At 38.1% G+C, this 26,304-nt stretch overlaps 1 protein-coding gene across 1 annotated transcript in view; it reads right to left on the reverse strand.

Annotated features, from left to right (window-relative positions):
• MDN1 (midasin AAA ATPase 1) overlaps positions 1 to 26,304 on the reverse strand; it is a 96,936-nt gene that overhangs the window by 32,692 nt on the left and 37,940 nt on the right. The window contains exons 34-65 of the mRNA XM_051777767.1: positions 24,920 to 25,144; positions 24,305 to 24,502; positions 22,644 to 22,852; positions 21,991 to 22,113; positions 20,787 to 20,984; positions 20,588 to 20,695; positions 19,818 to 20,006; positions 18,942 to 19,031; positions 18,569 to 18,829; positions 18,176 to 18,446; positions 17,508 to 17,667; positions 17,079 to 17,195; positions 15,707 to 15,915; positions 15,462 to 15,607; positions 14,417 to 14,619; positions 13,060 to 13,280; positions 11,915 to 12,028; positions 11,243 to 11,375; positions 10,471 to 10,580; positions 9,679 to 9,812; positions 8,788 to 8,948; positions 8,338 to 8,458; positions 7,691 to 7,901; positions 7,317 to 7,548; positions 6,056 to 6,182; positions 5,026 to 5,196; positions 4,668 to 4,882; positions 4,188 to 4,569; positions 3,874 to 3,983; positions 2,059 to 2,755; positions 1,479 to 1,640; positions 489 to 762 (exon numbers count right to left, since the gene is read on the reverse strand). Of these exons, the coding sequence (XP_051633727.1) occupies positions 489 to 762; positions 1,479 to 1,640; positions 2,059 to 2,755; positions 3,874 to 3,983; positions 4,188 to 4,569; positions 4,668 to 4,882; positions 5,026 to 5,196; positions 6,056 to 6,182; positions 7,317 to 7,548; positions 7,691 to 7,901; positions 8,338 to 8,458; positions 8,788 to 8,948; positions 9,679 to 9,812; positions 10,471 to 10,580; positions 11,243 to 11,375; positions 11,915 to 12,028; positions 13,060 to 13,280; positions 14,417 to 14,619; positions 15,462 to 15,607; positions 15,707 to 15,915; positions 17,079 to 17,195; positions 17,508 to 17,667; positions 18,176 to 18,446; positions 18,569 to 18,829; positions 18,942 to 19,031; positions 19,818 to 20,006; positions 20,588 to 20,695; positions 20,787 to 20,984; positions 21,991 to 22,113; positions 22,644 to 22,852; positions 24,305 to 24,502; positions 24,920 to 25,144 (6,282 nt within the window). The remainder of the gene's footprint in view (positions 1 to 488; positions 763 to 1,478; positions 1,641 to 2,058; positions 2,756 to 3,873; positions 3,984 to 4,187; positions 4,570 to 4,667; positions 4,883 to 5,025; positions 5,197 to 6,055; positions 6,183 to 7,316; positions 7,549 to 7,690; positions 7,902 to 8,337; positions 8,459 to 8,787; positions 8,949 to 9,678; positions 9,813 to 10,470; positions 10,581 to 11,242; positions 11,376 to 11,914; positions 12,029 to 13,059; positions 13,281 to 14,416; positions 14,620 to 15,461; positions 15,608 to 15,706; positions 15,916 to 17,078; positions 17,196 to 17,507; positions 17,668 to 18,175; positions 18,447 to 18,568; positions 18,830 to 18,941; positions 19,032 to 19,817; positions 20,007 to 20,587; positions 20,696 to 20,786; positions 20,985 to 21,990; positions 22,114 to 22,643; positions 22,853 to 24,304; positions 24,503 to 24,919; positions 25,145 to 26,304) is intronic.

Raw genomic sequence — 26,304 nt, forward strand, 5'->3', positions numbered from 1 at the left:
CAAAAAACCAAAAAAACAACAACAAAAAAACCAAACCAAACCAAAACAAAACAAAAAACAACAAAAAACCCCACAAAAAAAGTCCCCCTTTTTTCTTTTAAATTATATATAGAAGCTACATTTAAACCAATTCCTTTATGGACTTCATTGCAAATTTTAATTCTGGGAAATTTCTGCAAGTGTATTATCTTCCATAGACTATGCAGATCCATGTGATCAAAATTTCACTTAGCATTCAATTTATTTTTAAACTGTGTTGGTCTTATACATTCCCAAACGGAATAAAAAAAATAATTTTTTTATAAAAGGATAAAAGAATAAAAATCAAAGCATTCCACAAGACAATTCTGAACACAGGACAAATTCTTTGGAAAAAGAAAATTCAGTTTCCCCATAATAGATCTGTTTCATGACTGTAATGCAATTAATTTGGAACAAATCATTAGAAAGCTAAACCTGCATATCTGAAATATTGCCAGCAATCTTACCAATTAAAGGATAGAACTGATTCACCAGGCATGCTCCAGTCTGATAGCAGGAAATAAATGTACTGAAATAATGCTTGGCTTGATGAGAAGGCAGCCTCTGCTGATACCACAGGGATCGAGCAAAGTTTAAGCATAACTGTTGATGAACCATCATTACTGTTTGCATGGAGCTCTTGGACAAAAGGGCTCTGTCAACTTCCAGGTAGTCTTCTGATGGATCTTCAGTTTCCATTTTTTCTTCTAGGCTTGGCTGAGCTGTGATATCTTCAAAGTCCTGCATATTACATGATAATCAAAGGTAAATTATAATTTCTTCTTTTAATGCCTTCTCTCCCCATCTCCCTTTTTGCACTTTTTGTGGCCTTGCAACAACATGCTAATAATTTGCACCTGGTACCATACAGAAGCACTGCCTGCCTCTCATCTCAGATGTCAGTCTGAAACAGAACACAGGTCTACAGAACGTTTTGGGGCATAACCACAGCAGGCAAGGGTGCAGTACAGTGATCCTTGGAGCTGCTACCAACTAAAACTCTTTCAGAAAAAGCAGCAGCAGCTGTGCATGCTGATAAAACACCTCAGTGCTGTGTGGTCGCTCGAAGACCTGAACTGCTACATCCCAGCTGCTTTATTTAATCAAGAATAACCTTCTACCCAGGTAATACAATCTCATATGACCTTATTTGCTAAATTAATCAAATTTCAGAATTTTACAACAAATAACTAACTATATTGTCATTCAGTTACGTAACTTGGGATTGTTCACTTGAGCCACAGCATGCTTCAAGTCCAGAAGTTAATTCCAAAAACTTTCCTAAACCAAAACATAAAATAAAATAAAAGCACAATACTTAACACCTATCAAAATCTGCCCCACATTTTGCTTTTGGCTAAAGGAAAAATAGTTTCAGTCCTCATCTTATGGCATGTATTTTCAGGAGCTACTTCAGATGTAATTTTTGTATTTCTTTACAGAGTTACAATTATTACCTTTTCATGAAAAGGAAATCTCCTCCTGAATTCTTCTTCTTCCTCCTCTTCCTCACTCCGTCTTTTCCCATGACTTTTACTTCTGTATCTGTACAGACTGCGTTCCATTGCCTCCTGCTCTTGGGCACGGCGTTCCTGTTCATCCCATTCATTTACAATTGCCTAAGGAAACACAAAGCAGTATGCTTTTAAACAAGTCAATGTCTAAAATCATCTCATTTTTCATCAAAGGGACAGCATCTATTTTGCTTGGCTCTTCCCCTTTCTACAGTCTACAACAGTATAAATCAAAGCCATCTAAGATTTGTGAACTGCCCTCTCAACAAGCTAATAAGGAAAACACAAAGACAATAGTGTGCAACAGAGTGCTTGGCCAAGTTCTAATCTCTTTTCTTAACCATTTTATAAAGAAAGTCTCTACAAAGTTTGCCTTGTCAACCTGTCTTCACAGCAGAGGCTCTTCCAGACCTCTGAGAATTTCTGTGGCCCTCCTCTAGACCTGCCTTAAGAGATCCATGTCTTCAGCAGGGGACAAGGTGGTTTAGTACAAGAATCCCAGCTACTGGCATCCAGATGTTACCTGACACAGATGTCTAAAAAGCTGCAGAGATTTCTGGTCCATCTCTCCTTTGGATAGTATATGGCATCGAAGATGCAATAAAGCATTCACTAGGAGCTGTTCCAAAGTTGGGCAAGGCTGCTCAGCTCCCTCAGATTCTCCTTCAGAGTGCTTCAGAGAAAATTTTTTAAGTCCATGAAGGACCTCAACTGAATTCACTGAGCATAAAATTTCTGCCCGAGCAAAGTAGGTGGGGAAAGCATGGCCAACAGAAGGAAATGTCAACAAAGAAGTGAGGAGGTTGGTGAGGTCAGCTGGACACACAAAATTTTGGAGTACTCCAAAAACTTCAGAAGCCACTAGTCGCATGCCATGTTGCAACTGCAAGATGGCAGCTTGCAGCGGAATGATGGCATCAGGGAATACAGCATACTCCTCTGACAGGTGTTTTCTAAACTGATGGTGGGATTGTTGCCATGACGCTTCTTCATTCAACAGGTTTTGTATTGCCTGAAGCGATTTTGGTGTTTCTCCACGGAGGACCTGGAGAAGGCGGGTTAGAAGATCCTGGACTGAAGAAACCCGTGCTATGCTGTTGATGTACTGGTGGGCCTCCTGGAATAAGCAATCATATAGTGGAGCTGGAGGCCTGAAGGCCTTTTTTCTAGAAAGGCTGCTCATTTGTTCCTTCAACTTCTGCATTCTTTCATGCAACAGTCTGTTAAGAAATAACATTAACCAGTTTAAACATAGAAACATGTTTCATATAAACTTCTTAAATATATCCAACATAACAGTTAGATACATAAAAAAGTTTAATTAGAAATATTCTGTTAGTTTGTGTGAAACAGCAAATAAGGAAAAAAAAAAGGGACACCCTTATAGCATGCAGATGTATATTTCTTCCCCCCACCACTTCAACAAACTTCAATTGCTTTTTTTGCTTGCTACCTGACAGCTCTGTGAGCATTTAGAAAAAAGTAATATCACTGCAAGCAATTGCTGAGACTCAGTCATTCAGAACCCGCTTTCAGTGACTTTCTCTTAAGCAATAGCCTAGAACTACCAGATCTTCTATATGTAACATTGTGAAATCAAAAACTTCCATTAATAGTGGAAAATCATGAATAATAGACAGTTTTTATCTCCATGTACAAGGAACACACCGGGACACCTGCGCAAAGGAAAAAGCTCTGTTCACTTAAAATCTCCTTCTCAAGTTCCTCAGATTAAAAAAAAAACAAAAAACCGAACCAACAAAATAACAGTGGCTACAAATTCTGAATGTCAACAGTGTATTCTATGTGGTAAGAAATTTAATTCACTCACAGCACCATAGGCAAAGGCTAGTTCTAAAATATACATATGGAGATTTCTCCCCAGTAAAATCATCTGAAGAACTCTGCAAAATAGCACTGGGACGCAGAAAGGCCTCGAGGAAGTACAGTGATAGATAAAGCAATCCAGCTAATTTCAACTCATTGATAACACTGTCACATTTTAAAGAAAGTACTGTACTTTAGATGTATGGCATTATTTTTACTTCTGGGCCTGGCTTCAACTTTATCAATATACAAAGGCCACATCCTTTAATTGTTCTATTTACAGCAGTAAAAAGAGCGTACAGATAATTCCTTAGTCACTGCAAGTAAACAGCACAGCCTCTGCACTTATCTTTACCACCACAATATGGAAATTGATACCGTAAAATCAGCAACTCTTGTTTCTACAGAAAGACAGAAACATCGTAAAGCCTTGGAGAAAACCTTCAGAGCCTGACCATACAAAGATGACATGTCTAATCTAAAAGAGACAAGTTAAGTGCCTGGATGTTACCTGATATGTGGATGAATATAGTTGCTGACTGCTTCATCATCAATACTTTTTCCTGTATGTAGCTGGGACGAAAAATCGTATGTTTTCCATTCACACTCCAGCTGGTATAACTAAAAAGGAAAGAATAAACCATTTGCAAAGGTTCTGATTTTTATAATCAAGTAGGTACATCATCATCTCGGACATTAAAAGAAGTTCTAACTGTATAGTTTAAAAATCATGACTAAATATTTGCCCAAGAATACCCAAGCCAAACTCCTCTGTGTTGATTCCATACATTACAAAGGTAAAAGCCAATTCAGCTTCATACTCACCTCTTCTTTTGCATACTTGAGCTTGTATTCTCTTTTAACAGCTGGATCAAACCTGGTCTGTGGGAGCCACACCTGGAGCTGCACCAAGCCAATAATCACCCAGAGACTTCCTCGCCAAGCTGTCTCTGGTAACTCCTTAAGCCCTTCCCCATAGAACTGATGCAAGCAAGTGAGCAGAAGAAACAGGAATTCTTTAGGAAGTAACTCCTGATCAGTGATGCTTCCAAGTATGCTGAGAAGGTACTCATATGCAACAGGATCCTTGAGGTAGAGCTTCTCACAGCACTCCAAAAATTCTTCTTGAAGATCCACTGGAACCAGATCAATCAGGGCAGAGAGTTGTCTGCCTATCATTATTCCTTGTAGTCTAGCATCTGTATGTCTGAAGGAAAAGGCATGAGAGAAGTTTACACATGGTAAGCAAGCTTCTGTAATGTGTTTTATTTATATAACATATATGTGGAAGAAAGGTCTTAATACCTAAAATCTGCTATTGAAGAGACAGCCACGTTGGTCCACAGTGCTGTGCTGACTTTGTGAAGCTGCTGTGCTCTCTCCATCCATTCTCCCAGTGTTACATGGGATGATAACAGAACAGGAAGCTCACTCACATCCCACTGGCTTGTCTTGCTGCTGCTAGTTAGAATTTCAAAGAAGCACTTTGAGAAAATGGCTCGGGTCAAAATGCCTGGGCCCTAAATTAAGAGATCAAGAGTTAGATTTTTCAGATGCAACTTGCACTGACTAAGCTAGAACTTACAATATTGCTTTAGAAAACTGCTGAATTATTCAATAAGAGTATTCAGTCTAGAGTTTGATTAGGTCAGAAGAGACAAACCTTCAGAGAACGGTTCGTATAGGATTTAGAAAAGTTCTTTTCCTCTGTTGCAGGCAGTGGCCTCCAAGTCAACCAGTAGTCTGGGTCTGTTGTGAAAGTACTGCTCCAAAAGGATGCTAACACAGCATTAACTAGTTGAGATGACAGAACAGACATTTCTTCAGGTGTTATCTAAGGAAAAAAAAAACCTAGAGTTGATAATAATGTACAGGAGCAAAAGAGAATTAGGTAAATACACATACAAAAAAAGTATGATACTGTTTTTCAGTACAGACAGTACAAGATATTACTCTAGATCTTTTTCAAATTCATATAGCATTTTCTTGCATATGCTTGTCTCAACAAAAAGAGTACACTTCCTGAAGTCTGCACTATCTCCTGTCTGTGAAATATGCAGCATGTTTACAACAGAGCAACTTGTTAGAATATAGCCTCTAGTCTTTGACTGTGCAACCTTTTGTTGCAATATACCGGGGTGCAGAAACATGAAACAGGTAAAGCTATCCAATACTCTGCTCTGAAGCATTGAAAGTGAACTTGTGGTTTACTATGCTTTATGGGAACACAACCACTGTATCATAAATATTAACCAGTTATTAAATGTTCTACAGAAAATGCATCAAATAACTTTATCAGTCTATTTGATTTGCAACATAGAGCTAAGAAAACTGAGATGCACAGGAACAGAGGTATTTTTCAGCATAATGTTACTTTGAATACATAGATACAACCAGGCTGGCACCTGCCATTCCATTAGGTCGCAGATGGATAAATGGAACAATACTACCAAAACAGATCATATAGAACTATGTTATTTAAGACTTCATTGTATTTCATTTATGTTTTAACGTCATATTTTAATTACATTTTCTGAAGGCTCACAGTTAATAACCTTCCTTATTAAAAGAAGGAACAGATTTTGTCAGGCACGGGGAGGAAAACTGCATGTCAAGAAACTGAGAGATATACATATTTTGAATAATCTGTTGAAAACATCTGCAAGGCTAATTAAACTAAAACTTGTTCTTACTTCATTAAGGTGTAACAAGTGCCACAGTCCAGAGAGCTGATGAGAAGCAGCTGGTGTCATCTTCAGAGAAAAAGCTATAAACTGAGCTAGTTCTGAACACATGCTTAGTTCTTGACTGCAGTTCTCCCTGTAGCAGGTAAAAAATTACAACCTAAGTAATGTTTAAGCAGGGCACATGAAATAAATTATTTGAATAGTAAAACAAATCAAGAATGGCAGGCAAAGTCACTGAAAGGTTAAAACAACAGCATTTCAAACATTGAAGAACAAGCACTCAATACCTTGAATCCTTCCAAGCTGACAAAAACACAAGAAAAAGAGGAAGAAGTGGAAACTCCTGTAGCTATAAGCTACATGTTCAACAAAACATACAAAACATTTGGGAACAAACTGGCTTCTAGCTTTACAGTTTTTGTAAAAAACCAGAACTTCGCTGAATTCAAGAGTGAACCAGTGATTCTAAGAGTCTCATTGCACAAACAATACTTTGACTGAAATCCATAAATGAATAGCTCTCTTTTAAGGAATGGGAAGCCAGATAAAAAATAAATACATTTGGCCCCTTAAAACAACAGTAACACATCCTAAATTAATAATGTTAATTTAAACTATGATTCTATGTGTGTATAGTTCACACAAAAGGAAGCATGCATGCTAGTGTACTTTCTCTATCTTCAGACTGCAGTAGCCCCCAAGAACATGGTGATAAACATCTTCATGTTGATTCCTAACCTGAAGGACTCTTCTATTTCATTAAAAGGCAAATGTGTATTTGCAAAGGAGAAATGCTATGTGCCATTTACTACATAGAAGGTTTTAATTTTCAGTCATCTATAACCCATTCTACCACTAATAAAGCAGTTTCTGGAGTCTCGTGTATTTACTTCAAGGGGCTTGGACATCAGCATCCCTGTATTTGCCTTAATAAAGCAAGCTAGAAAAGAAAAAAATTACTTTCTCAATATAACACTAAACCATTTCTCTGCTGATACTTTTTATATTTGCCCGGATGCAATTCTGCATGCAGACAAGGAGTGCACATGCATTGTATACACAAATACACATATTTGTGTCCTACAGAGATATACATGCACATACACACAGCTATATATATATATGTATATATATATATATATATATAACATATGTGTACAGACATGGAGATTTACATGCAGAAATAAAGCATCTAAGTTGCAGCTTCTAGCCAGAGATTCTGAATCTCATGGAAGGAATACAGGATTTCTTTCTCCAGCCTTCTTACCTTCTTGTACAAGCCCTGGCCACAAAATCTGCTGTCATTTTGTACTGCCAGAGCACACCTATGTATTCCATTGCAGGCCACAGCTGAACTTGACTGCAGAGCTGATTTAGCAAGGCAGGGTCTAACTGGTTGGAGATGGTGTCTTCAGGAAACCTTTCTTCTGCATGACTATATTTAACTCCTTCTGCTCTCAGGTATGAATGCACAGCTTTCAAAAAAATCTGTAGTTGACCTGTTTGACAGATTGTAAGAGGTACATAAATGCATGTACCGTATTTCTTGCCAGTGAACATTTAACATCCTTTCCATTTGTATACAGAAAGGATGGAGATGACAGAAATCATCCTGTTGGGCTCTTTAAAAGTGTGACCTACCCAGACTAACATCTTCTAAATGGTTGGCTCTTATTATCAGGCCATCAGCTTGCAGCAACGCTTTCTTCGTCTTCATTCCAGTGGCAGCAATTTTCAGACAGCACATTTTTTCCTGCCATCTACTTTCTCCAAAGGCCAATCTTAGCTCCAAGATGTTAAGTGGTTTGCTGAGGACTTTTAACTGAGAAAAACATTCCATGCCCAGCTTATCCTGGAAACATGGAAAGGACAATTTGTTTCAGCAGCACTAACAAAACAGCAAACAAGATTTGTGACTGCAGTCAAAACTAAGATTTCAAATTCACATGCACACAACTGCACAACAAGTTCACAATCTTTTAGTAGCCCTACTCAATACAGCAGAAAACCTAAATTGAAACCGTTGCCCACAATTCCTCCTTGTCATTTTTTTTTTCTTTTCTCTCGTGAAGAAACTACATAAAATATGCAGACAAACAACACTTCAACATGGCAACCTAACTAAACTAGGGGCAATAAATACACAGAATAATAAAAAATACCAGCAGCTACTGTCATTTATAAGAAAATGCAGTTTACACCTGCACTTTAAATACATTTTCTTAGAAAAATCTCCTCAAATTCTTAGTAAGCATTTAATGTTCTTCAGAGTCCCACAAAGTAATTACCTTAAAAGGAAGAGGTCTTCCTAGAGACTTCTGTAATATCTTCATATTGGCAGAAACACCAGCAGGATTGACCAAGCAGCTCTGAATCTGCTGTGAAACAGACTGAATTTCCCTGGAAATCCTTGTAGGAAAAAAAAAAAGAGGGGTAGGGGGGAAAAAAAAGCCCACACAGTTAACAGAAATTTAAGAAACAAGGCAAAAGGATGCATAAGAAAGGCAAGTCCCTCTCTTATCCTTTTACTGATGGGGTAAAAATTCTAGATGATCATTTGAGCAAGGAGAAGCCCAATGTTAGGAACCCTGAATTTTAAAAATGAACAGCTATTTAATATACTGTACTTGCATCACTAATAGCAAACAATGCAAATTAGCTATAATACTAAAGAAAATAGTAATTTACAGAGACATTTAACAGAAACAAATCAAGAGCCACTACACAAAGCCACTCACTTGTTCTGGTCTGATCCAGTAAGCATCTGAGGAATTCTGTCAATTAGGTGTTTCATAACCCAGTGCCAGTGCAGAGACAGAAGTGACAACCCTGGCGAATCCACTGTCACAGTGTCAGAGACTGCCCAGAACCGGTCACGCCACAGCAAGCAGTATAAAATCTAACGAGCCAAAAAGGTTACAGTTTTACCACTGCTGCATATTACAGAATACTTTGTACTTCAAGCAAGAGAAAGAGCAAACCCACTACCACTTGCATTAACTTCAAGCTCCCACGATGCTTTGTATTTACTGCTACACAACCAGTACTCAACTACAGGTTCTCTAAAAATATCACACAGCTGTACTGGCAGGTGGAACCACAAGCCTAAAAAAACCAAGAAATCCCTGCACCATGTCTACAATGTCAAGATTTCAGCAAAGTGATATTCATGGTCTGAAAAGGAAGAGGGAGAAGCGAACCACCCCCGTGACCTGCATGCCACCTGACCAGGTTCAGATGTTCTTATCGCGGATAGATGTGGATAGTCCCTTTACCATCAGTGGAGAGAAAGAGGCACTTCTACAGCACAATTCATGCCATCCTAAGCAGGCATTAGAAGGCTTGATGATCAAGTTCTGACTATCTACATCCCAGGTATGTACATTTAGGAAAGATAATTTCCACCCCAAGTATCTGCAGGCTGAAAACCTACATTCCACACAGAACAAACGAGAAGAAACAGCACAAATACAGCCACTAAAACAAACATGATCATTTGCCTGCTGCCAGGCATATTCTGAATACTAACAGAAGCACTATGTTTTATTCTATGGTCCCTGAAACTAAAAACAGTGTTCTTCACACAATCTCATTTCATTTAACTTCCATATGACAAAAAGTCTACTCACATCATGCATGTCATCGTCACTTAAGGCCACCTGAGTAGACTTCACCCAGTGAAGTGTAAACGCATCCCAAAGTTCAAAGAAAGCAACAAGGTTGACCACAATTGCATGAGGAAGACAGTTGTAACTTCCTGGATCTGAGGTTTGGAGAAGAGGGAAAGAAAGACAGAGAGAGACTAAACATTCCAGCCACATCACATGACACATACGAGTCAACTTCTGATCACTAGATACTCTCTAAGGTTGAGAAAAAAATAACAATCTGAAAAGTTCTAAGAATTGAAGTAATAAAAGTAGTCCTTCGCTATTTGCACAATTCTCTATTACCTCTATGCATTTTATATATATCTATAGATATAAAACCCATAATGAGGGAATCATTGATCAACTGCTTCTATGCAGCACAGTAACTTCATCACTGAATTCTTACCCTTTGCTTTAGAAGTTAAACTTCCTACATTAAAACAAAAGCATGTCTGAAGAACTTGGCTCTTCTTACTAGCTCAAGACAAAACACTATTCTAATTTCTCTCCACCATTACCCTAAAGTTTAGATAATTAAGAGAGAAATTATATTCACTCATTACCTAGTAAAGGCAAGACATAAATAAGGTATATCTAATTTAAGAATAAAGTGTTAGATACCACATTAGTCCTCATCTGACTGCTTTACATTCACACATTCTTTGCACGCTCAGGACATACCATGTTTAAAGTACACATTTCATAATACTGCAAATTAACCGTATTTCAAATTGAATATAGAACCAAAGGGAACAGTGAAAATCAACCTACTTTTGCGGAAATCGACAGACATTCTTAAGACACTGTTTCTTGGCTTCTTGCTGGAAATCAAATTCTTCTCAGTGTGACTTCTTTTTTCTCGGTCAAGAAATAATGCTGCCCTGAAGTAAAAATAAAGTTGTTAAAAATCCAGTACTATTTTAAAGCCTCAGCCTTATGTGGGTGATGAACTACAAAGTGAACCATATTACATTCACTGTATTATGAAAGGACCAAGTGCAGCATTTGCAGAATTGCTTGAATGTGGTTTCTGGAGAAGCAGGTCTCACAAAGAGCTGATTCCTGACTTCACCAGGTACAAAACAGTAGCGAGCTACTAAACAGATGCAACACCGTGGCCTGTAGGATATGTGAGCAGCTGCTTCCTTATGCTGCAACCTCAAAATCTGTATAATTTTTTTACTTTTTTAGGAAAAGTAGTCCAAATTCAAAAGTAGGGTAACTATTTAAGTTACGTTAGAGATTTCACACTGCTGCTTCAGCCTCTTTACTGCTTTGTCCTACAGTTGTGGTTTGCCTTTGAAGTACTGCAGCCTATATGGAATGCTGTGAGCTCTGCTCCTTATATTAAGTGATTAGTTTTAGTATGCATCTACAGAAAACAGAAGCAAAGAATTTAAATACTGTACAAAAACTCTGCCTGGTATTTTAGATCACATCTGTCAAAACCTAAAAACATACTTGGCAGACACCACAAGTGTTCACTCAGCACTGATTACAGTCATGGGACAGTCTTTACAAGTTGGTTTTTTTTGTAACCTACCGATTTGCTGCAGATTTCAAAAGAGTTAGAAGCTGGTCTGTGTGTTCCATTTCTGTATCCAAGTTCGTCGAATTTCTAATGATCTCCAAAAACTGCATATTCCATCTTGGGTCCAGAGGCATCACATGTTCATCTGAAAAGGCAGACAAGACAGGACAGCAGTGGAAACATTACTCAGTGAAAGACTTTTCTTGATCCCCCTGCCTATGCAAGAACATCAGAGAAAGAAAGAAGGAAGCCTAAGAGGAAGGCAGAGTCTTGAACTCTCTCACTCCAGATATCCAAGCAGAAAAACATTAAGTTGACTGCAGGTTCTGTAAAACAGAACAGTGACAGTAAATTAAACAGCAGTCAGAGTACCCAAACAGACAGCCTGGAAACAAGTCCCACTCATAACCTAGGCAAAAGATCGCCAACCACCCATAAAAGGTCCAGTGTCACTGCACCTAACAAGCTTGGAAAGGGAACTACAGGCCTGAACTCTATAAAACACCAAGGGAAAATTATAGATCACAACGTGGGTTTCAGGTGGGCTAACACAAAAAATCCTGGGGAAAAAGAGGGTGTCTAAACTACCAAGTCAGAAAGGCAGGGGATATATGCATCACTCTTCAAAATATTGCTTAACTCTGGAAGCACCTAAGTCTTACATCTTTTTTTTTTTCAAAGTACCTGTCATATTTGGCTGTAGCAACTTGATCATGTTACTGACTCCAGATGAGAGGGGACTGGCGTAGAAACAACCAAGGGCTACGGCACCTGCTTCCAGCTGAATCCGCACTGAATCTGTAGGTGAAGAGGAGAGAACAGAGGCATAAAGGAGCATTTAATACAAACAAAGAAAAATAAATTCAACTGAGCCAGCACAAGCAGACTGAATCAAATCTGTGCATGCACTCTGGATATGCTGGTTTATACTATTTTGTATTAGCTTCAAGCAGTCTTAAAAGCAGTCAGAACGTCATGGTTGAAGACATAAATCCAGTAAAGAGTTCTAGTTAAACTGGTGATACTTCATGTATGCTTTAAAAATATGGCTTGTGAAAATCCTTGAGCTTATACCTTCAAATCCTCCTCTCAGTACGACTAGTTTTGTGGGGGGGTTTTCTCTCTAATTTAAAAAAAAAAAGCGCATACTTTTCATTAAAGTAATTTTCTAGCTATTTTCTAGTTTATAGACCTACCTGCTTGAAAAGACAGCAAAATAAAGGGGAAGCAATCCCATTAACGTAGGGAAAACACAAACTGAAATTTCACACCATAAAAGGAAGTTAAATGTGTGAATTACTTGGACTAACTCCTGTCTAAATTCTCCATAAGTTTAATGTGATTAATAATGTAATTAAGCAGTGAATAGCTCATCTCAGCTACTATCCTGAATGTTCAGTGAACACTGCTTCAGTAAATCTCAGTTCTGCACCTTCTCGGCTTTCTAACCATTTGTATTTTAACACCAAATACACAGAGACATTTTACTGTTTTTACTACCACTAAAAGAAATAGTGAAAAGAAAGGCATATTTGCATACATAGACCAAGAGGGATCCAAAAATAACTATAGTTCAAAAGTGGTACAAGTTACACACATGCTTGAATAATAAAGGACAACGTTTAGCCCAAAGTCTCCTGTTGTCCCTAATATGCACAACCTGTTTCTGTCCCTCTGTGGAGCCTCAATGCCCTCAATTTAGTTGGAGAGTTGAGAGTTTTCATGTCATATAACTTGTATGGTCTGAATGTTTTCATGGAAGACTTACAATTTGTGAAAATACAACAAATCATCCCTTAAGCAAAACAAAAAGTTAAATAATTACATACCAAGCACCTGTGAGAGATTTTTGGCTAAGGAGTTAAGCCATTTAACTCGTAATTTCCAATCTTGATTGGTTGCCTTTTCTATGAACAATTTGACTGAAGCATGGAGAACTTCCATTTTATCCATCCAGTTTGCATCTATCTCAACAGGACTGAATTTGAGACTCTCGGGATTAGTGGACTGCATAATTTTTTGAAGATCTTGCAGAGTCAGTGGTAGTGTCCTGAAACAAAAAGAATTCCAGTAATCAAGGGCTCAAACTGCCAGATCCAGGAAATAATATACTTTGCAAGTCAAGCTACTCAGGATGCAACCACCTGCAGGCAAGAGGGTAGCAACGCAGTAATCTTTCCTCCTTTATTTATCTTTAAAACCAGTTTCCAACTTCAAATCAGTTGGGGGTGTCTACCGTTAGGAACTCACTATTGCCAAAAATTCATGCAGTACCCAAAGTGAATATGCACAGCATATCACTGAGAAATTCTAACTGATTTGTGCACCAGAACGATATGTGAAGTTAAAAAAAAAAGACAAAGATAAGAAAGCAAGTGTCATTGATTAAAAAACAAGCAAACAAAAACAAACAAAAAAGCAAACACCACAGAATGTTGCTAAGGTTTTACAATTTCAACATTATATCTTAGTAATAATAATTTCTACAGTTTGTTCTTTCACTGGAAGCAAACCACGGTACCTGTCCAGAGTAGGTTACTAAGCAAAGAAGGTAGAAAGGAAGTTTTTACATCAGTGTTGTGAAAATAAGTTGCACAAGAAATCATTAAAAAAAATTCTTGCATGTGGCCCTTGAACATGGGCCTCTGCTTCTCTCAGACAGCTCTGTCTAAAGAAGAAAATGTGTTTTTTCACCTGAAGCTACAGGACTTAAAATAACTGATGAATAATCGATTACATGAAAACATGAAATGCCAAGGATCATTAGTATATTTTGAATTAGTTAAATACTTGGGTTTTTTAAAGCTCAGAAGGAAACTGAAGGAATAAATTTTGTAGCTCTTATTACCTATTAAATCCAGTGTTTGCATTCACATTTTCTGCTAAATGCATACTCCTAGCAACTCTCAAAATGGGTCAAATGTATACTTAATGAAGATTAAAGAATTAAGTATTTTATATATATTTTTAGTATTTTGAAGACTGAAGCATAAAACAGTAAATAATTAAACTTTTATTTGTAGTGGTTGCATGGAAAGGTAACAGGAACACAGTTACAGAGCATGAAGATCACAGTTTCTGCCTGTGCAGTTTGATGAAGAATTTTGCAAGGAACAATGACATGCCATGAGTAGTTCACATATATCACTTCTTATTTATTAGACAAAAATAATGTTTCCAGCCTACCTGCAGTTTCTAAGGTTAAGTCTATGCAGACAATACATTAGGACCTGTGCATCACTCTGGACTGTCGAAAGAAGTGAGTCTTCAGCTGCAAACAGACCTGTAGGTAGGGAGTCTGGCCACAGTCCCACTGCTAGCAAAGACTCACCCCAAGTTTCATGGGAAGCCAGAGAGGAAGTATGCTTTGTAACCAATTCTAACACAAGCTACAACAAACAACCAAAAAGCACTTTAGAATCATATTTAAACATGTAACACATATTCAAGCGCAATAGCTCAGGAAACTCTTTAATTACATGTATTTATTATGAAATCACTATAAACCAAATGTTCTAGAAACACAATAAAAGTACCAAAACATTCCTACCAGAAGTGGAATAACATATTGTACAGTTCAAAACAGGAAGTGAATACGTCTGCAGGTGTTACAGGCTCATCAGTATTAATATCCTAAAGTCTCAGCTGAAGCTGTTAAAAACCAGCCTCAGAGTCCAAACTGGATATTCTCCAGATCCCTTATGCTGCAAATGAGTGAGCCACTGTCTACAAAATGTAGGACAAATCATGTTTATCCCCTGGGGATTATCTCAAAAAGCATATCACAAATTCAGAGTCTTTATGCAACTCTCACTCATCTGACCTCTGTCTCCAGTAGCAATGCCACAAGGCTGAGGAAATATGTCATGAAAGGGCAGGTGACAGATGAAATTCACTGTACTTCACCATTCAGTACTAAAAAGCTCCAACTTCTGGAGCTTCAACCAATCTGTTAAGTTACATGGAGAACTGTACTGCTTATACCGGAGCCAAAAAAGGCTCAGTATCTAAAAGATACAAAAAATGTTCCAATGCCACTTAACCCCTTTTCTTCATCACTTGACAAATAATTGAGAAGATGTTTAGAATTGTTTGATTTATCTCTCCAAGAGCACCATCTTCATCAATCCCTCACTCTTAGGCACTTAGGAAACAGGACATAGCCTCAGGAAATTACATTTTTCACTTATCTAGATGATACAAGAGAAGCTTTCAAATACAGGACTTTTACCTTTTGGTTAATCTGCAGTTGTTGTGAGTGGCCATAAACTTCCCAACAGGCTCTGTAAAAAGACTTTGCTAATCCAAAACCTCTTTGTATTTGCTGCACAATCAATACAGCAGCCTGAAGCAAAGGTGACAAAGATGACACAGAACCTGAAAGATACACAGCATTTAGCTTTAATACTGAAGAGCTCATCCATACGTACGTAATAAGCCCAAGTTGTTAACAAACACCAAACTGACTTTTCTTACCTGCTATTGCTGCCTTGGTTTCTGAATGCACAGCCATAAGTGCATCACAGATACTATCTCCAACTAAACCCAAGCCATGCAGGAGTAACTTCAAATCCAGGCTGTCCAATACATTTCCATCATTCTCCCCAGGAATGTAAATTTCAATCCCACGATTCCGCATGGCTCTGGATATTTCCCCATGAACTGGATCCATAGAAAGGAAAAGCCTGATGGATATTAGAATAGAATAGTCAAGCTGGAAGGGATCTACAACATCATCTAGTTCCACTGCCTTACATTCTTAAGAGGTAACTTAGGTCCTTAAACTATCACTCCAGAACCACCAAATCTGCTCTTCCATAAAGTAAATTCATCTTCATAAAAATGGGGACACTAATATCTAGAAAGCCAGAGACATCTACTGAATTTAAATAAGAAATCTGTATTAATAGTTATACTTTGAAATTAGACACAGATATTCTGCATGACTTTAAACTCATATCTGAGTTATGTCTGTTTTATCATTTGCTCACTTCCAAAGAAAAATTAAGCTATGCCTCTGAGCTATAAAGGCTTTTAAAAGTCTTAGCAACAGCTTCAGATAAATCTGTGCTGTTTAAAAACTAAAATATTAATTACTCAAATAATTAATACTATCAGCAGACATCTCTTAAAAGCAAGGAGGAAAATCTACTTCTGAGATACAATGCAGTGAAAATAGGTTTCTGAGAAGTTAAAATGTTATTTCCAATTCAGAGGAACCAGAGCATATCAGTCCCAATATTCTTTTCATGAATTTATAAGAGGTAGGAATTATACAGAATACTCTGTATGCTCTCCTCCCATCTTCCCCACAGACTCATTCAGATCTGAGACAACAGATTGCCTGTTTGGGTTTGGGTGGTTTGTTGGGGTTAAAAGTTCTATCATTGCAGGAAACTCAAATTTATAGATGAGATGGAAAAAGCTGGGAAGAAAATTACTATGTCCATATACCAGCTTTCATTACCAGCATATCTAAATACTTCACCATCTTCAACACATGTTCCCTCAACTTCAACTACACTGAGACAGGGAAGTGCTGAAATACTAATTTAGAAATGGAAAATCAAGACAGTGGTACACTGCCATGAATTTTTTGGAATATAGTCTGTGCTACAACAGGGATATAAAGCAAAGCCTCTTAAGCTCTCTCTCATATGCTTATCACAGTGCAATTTTCTTCCTTGCCAGACAGTGTAACTACAGTACATGGCAAACTGAACAGCATTCCAAATACGAAAAGACTGGCTCACTGATGACATTTTTATTCTAAACCTGCTATTTGGTAAGGTGGGAACATAAAAGGCAAAAAAACCCCAAAACAACACCAAACAGAAATGCAATGCACCTGAAGTTTGGATGAGGAGCTATTGTAGGAATTGTGCCATCTATCACACCTCTCTCACTCATGGTAAGAACACCTCCTGGTTCAAGTAAAGCATTCAAGCGGTCCAGCACAGAAGGGCTGTATTCAAAAGAAATTCATACGGTTATGCAAAGGTAACAATTTGACCCCTTTCTGATCTGAAATCAAAATGGTACCAGTCTTAAACAAAAAGCAAACCACTTAATTACTTTATAAAGTAACAGGAAAACCATCAACTGCTAAGCTGGAAGGAAGCTAAGAAGGAAGACGCTCTTCCAAAAAACCTAAGTTACTACTCCTGTGTATTATCTAATGCAAAATGTTCAGCTGTGAACCATACAGTAGGAGGCAAAGTCAATTGGGTAGGTCAAAGGATTCACTCACTGAAACAAGGTCACTAAAATCTCTTACTTGCAGAAATTAACGTTGTCCATTAAAAGCCAGTCTCCAGATTGCAGGGCCTGAACCAACATTCCATCCACCCACTCAAAAGTGCCATGGTTGTTACAGTCAGCAGCCTGGGCTTGTTGTAGCTTGAAGCGCCGGAACTCTTCTACCAGGTGAGCAAACTCTGAAAGGAAGTATATCTTACATTGAGACTTACATTGCTGAGGAAGCTTCCTGTTCCATTCAAGAAAAATAGTTGTTATTTGTTCATAAACGTATATGCTTCCTCCTTTTTAGGGGCACATAACAGCAGAGGCTCCAACTCTTCAAGTAGCCTCCCGTGAGCCAAATCCATGTGAACAGAAGGGGTTTGCAAGCAGAGACATATAAAACCCAGACTGACACTTTCCTCCCTAAACAGATATTTTTCTCCACCCCTTCATCCCATCAGATGAAATTTGATGGATATTAATACCTTATGTTAAACAATGATTAAAAAAATAAAAAAAAGGAAAAGCAACTCTGTTGACATTCATAACGATCAGCTGATAAGTATTTCAGAGTAAAAACACAAGAATAGCATATCCAAGTTCCCTTTCTTAGGAATACAAGATAAGAGTTCGTATTGAATCATATGTTGAGTAGCTCGATACAGGAGAATTTCAGTACTTTAAATTGCCCACCATACATACCTGCCTTTGAGTAAGAATTTATTTTGTTATTCAGTCGCTGGGTAAGCACAAGTATTCCCTCCAGTTTGCTCACTAACTCAGCTGTAACACTTCTACCTCCTTCACCCAGAGATTTGGGTTTGTAATTTAGGATGAAATTGCTCCAAGCACGCAGCACAAGTTCAGCGTCATCTGCACAAATTTCTGTCAGGAGAAGACTGTCCCTTACAAGTGTGCTCACAGCATTCTCCACTTTTTCCAAGAGGTGCTGCCATGGCCTATTGATATCAACCTGCAAACAGGCCATACAGAGTTAGCTCATGCAGAAGACTGTGGTGACGTAGTAAACACTAAGCTCACAGTGACTGGTCACTGTTAGGTAGGAAGGAGAAATATAACCAAACCAGCATTTACCTGTTCAAATCCGCCCAGGAGTTCAGTTGTATCCATTGCACTGTTCATTGCCATGATTTTTAGTCGATGGCCAGTGAGATGGGCCAACAGCTCAACAAGACTGGTTTTGCCAACAGCTGCTGGGCCCACCAGGATTACCATCCAGCTCATGTGCACACATTTCATTATGGACTCGAGGGACTGCAGTGAATGATGCAGAAATGAGAGATTTCTGCCAGGATGAGGAATATAGTTGCCACGAGAAAGAACTGAATAACCAATCTGAAAGGGATGAGAGACACATGGATGAATACTCCAAGAGGCAAACGGGAGTTTAGCTGTGCAAGTTGCTTACTTCTCTCTCCCCTCACAAAATCTCTTGTCAACAGTTTACCTGAACATTATATGGATTGATGTGAAACGCCCTGGTTCCTGTATAGACATGGGCCTCCTGGCCAAAAATGTCTCTAAATATGGAAATAACCTAGAACAATCGAAAGAGCAAAGTAGAGACTAATCAGTTCAAGGTATCCATTGTTCCAAAGATTTACTTCTAAAAATTTACTTCTAAAGTAGCCTTTCCTCTCAGCTCCACAGCCATGTGATAGTAACTAACACAGTTAAATCACGAATGTCATTTAACTCAAAGTACAGTCAGCCATTAACACGAGTGTGAGCTGCACGCAGCAACCCCTTCATTAATCATGGTTTCCTGTGACTTGAAATACTGTAAGCAATGCTTCTCTTTAACAAACTACTGGGATAGAATTCACTTAATGAGTAAGCTCTTTGACAATACAGAAAAATATAACAACGTTACAGGGAGGGGAAAGTAAACCCATGAGAAAAATATGCAGTCACATACAGTCAGTAACTTTAGTCTTTGACTTCTAGTTTAATACCTTTTAAATGCTGTGAAACTAAACAAAAGCAAAAGACTTCCAGGCAAGAGAGGGAAAAGTAGGTGGCAAACATTATTTAAAACAGAATCACACAAGAATATGTTCTGTTTTGCTCTGTTTAAGTCCTTTGTTATTCTACTTGCCTTCACTTACACCAGCTTTCTGCTTTTATTCTAATTAAATTGACATTTCAAACAGCAAGGGGAGCAGGTATGTATGCCAAACCTCAAAATCCCAAACAAACCTATTTTCTTTTGTAAGAGATAATGTCTATGAATGAATTGCAAAGAATCTTCAAATTTACACTTGGATTTCTGTAAATATTTCCTGACCATCTGAAGAGCAAGGAAGGAGAACATACAGCTCACCTTTTCTTTGTCTTCCTTAGTTCTCATTCTTTCTCCATATACCAAAAACATATGCTGGCCTGGATCATAACATCCTGGTGACTGATCAACAAGCATTAGCTGGCACCAGCGGAAAAGATCACGTAAGTTGAACTCCCAGGGTCCTCCTTTCTGTCCCCATTTTCTTTCAGCCATGACTTCTTTGTCAATCTGAAAAAAAAAGCAGTAATTAAAAATATAATCTTTTATTCTACCTATGAGGTGGTTTCAAATATTTTTTAAAAAACTCAACTGAACTTCTGCCTTTGGCACTGCTTGCAAAACAGATGACAACCGAAAAAGCAAGTTACATTCACTTTGCTGAAAATATGTCAGAACTAAAGCTTGATTTAGTTTGTCTGTCCTCTACTATTTCTCCAACACTCAGTTCAATTTTCCTGTTCACTCTTACACTCTTATAAATTAACATTAAGTAAGATGCTGCCACAGGAGATTTTACATAAGGTCACAAAATACTACCTTCTCTTAAAATTACTACTACTGTGTATGCATGTTTTGTCTTCTATGACAAACAATGCCTCATCAATCATCAACCAAGAACCTGACTGTCGTGGTACAAGAATTCAGGTACTGGGTTTAGTGGTGTTCTTTACTTTCTTCTGCATATACTTCCATCCCTCTCATTTTACCCATGCAGCTCTCTATAAAAATGCATAACATAAGACTTAATTTTTTTCCAATTTTGTTGCATTTTGCCTACTTCTACACAAAAGAAACTAAAATATACTTACCTTGTTATTGAAAGCAACCATTTTAGCAATAACAGTTTTATCAATAGCAGGAAACAATGTATTCGCAATAAACTTCATATCTTCTGCTGACAGTGGATCAACATACACCTGTAAAATCAAGAGGATTCAGAGTGTTGACACAATCAGAAAACTACAAGACAGGATCATGACATAGTTTAAACCAAACAAATAAGCTTACCTGTGTAAATCTATTAAGAAAGGACTTGGGTAGACCCTTCCTTCCACCTCCTTGCCTGTACGGATTCTGGCATCCAAAAATCTTAGTCGTCTTGTGCTGTACGTGAAAATTCATTCCCAATTCTGGAACATAAATCTCAGCTCTGTGGTCAAAGCATGCATTTAGCCCCTCTAATACAGACTGAGAAGCCAGATTCAACTGAGGAAAGAAATAAGGATATAATATTAATGCTCCACAAAACATTTTTGCATAGTCTCTAGTTTAACAGTCTGGAATACATAGAAGGTAAAATTCAATTTCTTTGCTGTTCTAGAACTATGACATGTTACTACCTCCAGCTAGACTGCTATTACACCAGGGCAACTAGCACTTTTTCTTATGGGCACTTGTTATTTGTACTGTGCTTTTTTCATTTGGATATCAAAACAATTATCCATTGTAAAACCTGCATGTTCAAGATGTTTCTTCTGAACTTCCATGACATTCAGTGTTTTGCTGGCTTGTTTTTTAAAAGGTGGCAGTCTAGGCTATTTAAATATAATGGTTGTTTAAAGTCGTATTCTACTTAATGGGGGGGGGGGGGAAAGAGGTATACAAGAGGCTAAAAAATGCAGGAATTTGCACTGTGTAGTAATTAGGATGCACATTGCCAAGAAGGCAGATCTGTGCACATGTACGCTTGAAAGCATTTGCTACATGGTACATGAACAAACCTGTGGTGACAGGATAGCTTATATTCACATGATGGAACTCTTCTCCATATCAATTAAATCAGTACCCAACACAATATATTTGTCCCAGCAAAACATCTTCTATTTCAGTGAAATTATATTCATGTAAGACCACGTATACCAAAGCTTCTATTGACACTCTTCCCTAAAAACTTTCAAATGTAATTCAAATATATCCTTGGTTTTCTGCAGTAATTTAGGCTGGGATTCAACCCTTGTTCTATCATATCAAAGAAGTCTAGTCCTTGCCTCACTCTATGGAGACTGAATGGGCAAAGGGACTTAGTAGAGGGAGATTAATTTTCTCATACATGTAATGATCACTTTCAATATGGTACTACACACACATAACTAAAAGTAAGCAAAATTTATTTCTGTCATCAACCTTTGAAGCTATTTCTCCTACATGCCAAAACATCAGGTTTGTTCTTCTAGAATATTCCATTTTATTTGTCCCCCAAACCTGAATTTACCTCATCTAATACAATCCAGTGTCCAGCCTTGAGTGCTGCCAGCAGCGGTCCGTCACGCCAGGCAAATTCTCCTCCTTTCCCACCTTCAACAGGCAAGTCTGTTCCAAATAAGTCTGTCACATCCTTTGGGAGTAGAGAACAAGACAGGGGAGTTGGGGAACTACAAGACTTCACAAAAATTCATAAACAGCCTTTGTTGACTTTACTTAGCATTTTCTCCCTTCCTTTTTAATACCTACATTTAGGTTTATTTAAAAAATTTCAGTAACTGCAAAATGCTAAAAGGTTTTCCATTGCAGTACTCCAGTGACCAGCTACTATTTTTAAAAACAAAAATTTAAGTTGGAACAGAAAAGCTAAGAAGCCTTAAAACTGTTTTCAAGTAACATTGCAGAAGCCAAGAAAAACATAGTACACAAAGATACGCATGACTTCACTTGAAAAGAATAGAAATGTCTGGGAATTGGCATTCACTCAGAGAAGCTTACTGCTCATTCTGGTTCCCCCACCCATTCAGTTTTATCTTTAGACCAAGAAGGAAAAATTGACATCCCAGACTCAGTGCCAAAGTTAAAAAGAACTGCATTTTTAAAGTTAAACAAAACTTCTACCCTGCCATAACACCAAGTTACAAAGATGGTACTTTATTCTACCGTTTGTTCGGACAGGTTGATTCTAACAAGACAGTTTCCTGAGGCTTTTGCCAGGGCAGCAACTAGACTGGTCTTGCCCACTCCTGGTGACCCCTCCAACAAAATAGGTTTGTTAAGCTGTAGGGCTCTTAACAGTCTTTGTGCATTCACTGCTGTAGTCCCAGCATTTAAAGCATAATCTGTCATGTTGTTCCTCTGGAGAACAGGGCCTAAAACAAAGGAAAAGTAAACCAGAAAACAATTAAACCAGAATGTTTATGCTGGAGCTGCTGACAGTGTGCCTCTGAATGAGATCGTTATGTCTGTAAATTGCTGATCTCAGTACAGCAAGCAGTGGAGATCAAGCTTGTATGCCATTCTCAGAGATCAGGCACATACACTTTCTGTTTGACCCACAGCTGTGTCTCAACCCATCTCCGCATATTTACGTTGGATTTTGCAAAAACCATATGAATATATCATCGATTTTGTCAGGAAATTTCAACACCTTCTGGTTCATGAACTAAACTAGAGAGCTATCGCTGAAAAAAACATAAATCTGTCCTTGTGCTTCAGACATGAGGATTTAAAACTCAAATGCAGCTCTTGAAAAACTGACACTGAAGGATCCAATTCGGTCATGCTACAGAATAATGTATTAATCTTTTACATACACTGCTATTTCTGTGAAGGGAGACTGCTTTAATTAAAATGCACTTTCTCTTTACTGTTATTATGGCATACAGCGGGGAGAGAGTACAGAGCTCGTCTGCCAAATTCCGGCCAGTACAGCTCACTGGGACATCATTCCCCCAAATATGTAATACAGCATTACTCAGGTATACAAGATACTAATCACCAATTTATCTTACACATCTTGATACCTGTTTCGTATGAAAAGGATCCAAAGAGAATCCTTTTGTGATCAGCAGAGGAACTCAGCAATTTACAAAAAAGCATTACCTTGTCCACTTTTATGCACGACTAACACAATCCATGAATGCCAAAATGTTCAAATATGAATGATCAATACAACATTAGGAACACACAGTTCCATGTAGTAAAAACTAACCAGCTGAATTAGTAAGCTCACAGTCATCACTTTTTTAGTCCTGTCACTGTATTTTAAGGGTAAAAAGCACTTTTTTGCTAATCCCATCTGCATTAATCTGTCCCATGAAGAACTGAAATGCAGGGACTAAATAATTTTTGCAAAGACTGTGGCAAATTTTTGAGAGCCTACATCAAGGCAGGACATTAGTCTCCATTCTGTTTAGCTTTGTACTCAGGACCCCTGCTTCCCATGCTTTACACAAGGGCCAGGAGGAGCTGCAGCTTTAGTTACTGGAACTTAACAGGCATTCTGACTGTGCAAAAGTGACAGAAAATTACAACTCAAAATTAAAAAAGCTTTGTTAAACCAAAAAAGTCTGTGAAAATTAGGCCATTAACCATTAAGAAGTCATCAAAGAAAGGGATGAACAGATATGTCTTCTTAATAAATGTGATTGATTTGCATTCCACACACTTGTGGAGGCAGAAAAGGCATTTTTTTAAGGTTTGAGAACAAATAAATTTTTCTGTGATGGTTCAGGTATCCTACTTAGATTTAGCAAATAACAAAGCTACTGAAAATACAAACCACAGAATAAATAACCACCCACTCCCATAAAGTCTCTTGCCTCTTGGAATAAAAAAGGGGCGAATTCCCATGAAGCTGTCCATCCACACAAACTCTTTCTCCTTTGTTCTGTCATAAATCTTCAGTTCATTCTTCTGATAATCAGTCAGCTCAAAGAACTGACTCATTTTCTCACATAAAAATGTCAGGCATTTTTCACGAGCTAATAAAGCTGTATCAGCTGAGTAGGATGTTGTACCTGTAGTTAGAAAAGTTAAGTAAGTGTGTGCTTTACAAACATAACTAGGCACATTAATTTTATAACTAAGAAACTCAATTCCTTCTGTGCACACAAGTTTATATTTTATTTTAGTGCTTTTGCTTGTGAATGCTTCCAGTACTATTTACCATGGACAAATTGTTCTGTGAGCAACAGAATTAAGGACTCCTTATTTCCAAAGCCCGTTCTTCTCTTAAATTTTTCTGTATTATTCAAACTCTTGCTACCGAAACACAAGAAGGCATATGACATACATGATATTGTTAAATGGCAGTGAAAACTTCTCCCAGAAGTGTTCCATGCTGGCCCAAAGCATTTTGTTTGCATTTGACTAAAAATATTAATACAAATACACAGTTTCATATGTTTTGCTACTAATGAGCACTGAAGATTTACCTGATCCTATTCCATCAATATATACCAAACATGCAGCATGGATAAAAGACATCATTGGAGAAATGTGATTATATCCCTTGGCAGAATTCGACTCATTGTCTACCATGACATTCATAAAATTAACCCAGGACAAGACATCTCTCACACTGAGAATACACTGGCGACCAAACTCTTGATTAGTCAGCCATTCAACAAAGTCCATCATGAGTTCTGCTATGTCTGCCCCTACAAAGAGAGTAAAATAAATAAAAATCAAATAAATTTGAGTTAGAAAATAATTTTATTGGTCACATCTACCACACTGTTGTAAAAAATATCTCTAAAGTAGGTACAGCTGTAATACAGAGGAACGTGGGTGGGTACTCTATATCCTAACAGGCAGAATAACTGAAGAGGAAGTGTATTAGGGAAGGTCCGAGATATACTAGAACGTGAAAAACAGACACTGTTGTGAGCTCAACAAAACCCAATATTTATTACCAAAAGGTGGCCAACAAAACGAACAAACCCAAAAGGGAGGAAGGAGGAGAGAAATAAGCCCCCAGTTACCCAGCTGTTGCCCATAAAGTTATCTTACAGACCTAGCATGCCTATAATTACCCATAGCAGAAGCTGCATCCTTGGAGAGTCAGTAAGTTGACAAACTGGCAGGCGTCCCTGCCAAAAGGCAACGTTGTCCTTGGTGTGAAGTTAGCTCCCACCAAGAAAGCACTATCTGCCTTTTATACAATTAATTAAGTGGCCACAACCCCCAGGTGTGACCAGCACCACCCAGCCAGAGGCCCTCAGTCCCACCCCCTATTATGTAAGTGCATCTCTTCTGTGCACACGCAAGAACTTCAGAAATCCCCTCGTGCACGCACAGTACATTCTGGGGGACTTTCTTAATTGAGTCTGGGGCCAAGCCTTCGTCATCCTCCTCCTCAATCTCTCCTTCCAGCGACCTTGGAGGATAACTAGCCAATCATGGAATACCAATTAAAACAGTTTATACAAGAAGCTCTCTTCAAGGACAACTTTCCCGTTTATCAGTGCTTGTTTTCCCGTAAATTGGCAAGGAAAGAGCAAAGCTTTCTCAGGTGGCAGGGCCAAACACAGACCAAAAGTATCAGCATAAATTCACCCTGGTACAGTAAGTTTATGCCTATGCTGTCATTACAGATCCTTTTAAATTCAAGTAACAAGACAGAATCAAGTGACTAATATTAACAGTGAAGCTGCTGGCAGAAAGTAAAGCGACAGTTCTTTTAACACTCTACATAGAAACCAAGTTGGGACACTGAAGAGCTGGGGATAGTTCAACTACCTGGATGGTGAAGTAAATACAGCCTTGAACTTAATTTGGCTAGCCATATAACATACATATTAAAGAACAAAATCTAAAA

The sequence above is a fragment of the Manacus candei genome, unplaced genomic scaffold, assembly GCF_025592945.1.
Source record: "Manacus candei isolate 608988 ecotype Guabito, Panama unplaced genomic scaffold, ASM2559294v1 h1tg000011l, whole genome shotgun sequence".
NCBI lineage: Eukaryota > Metazoa > Chordata > Aves > Passeriformes > Pipridae > Manacus > Manacus candei.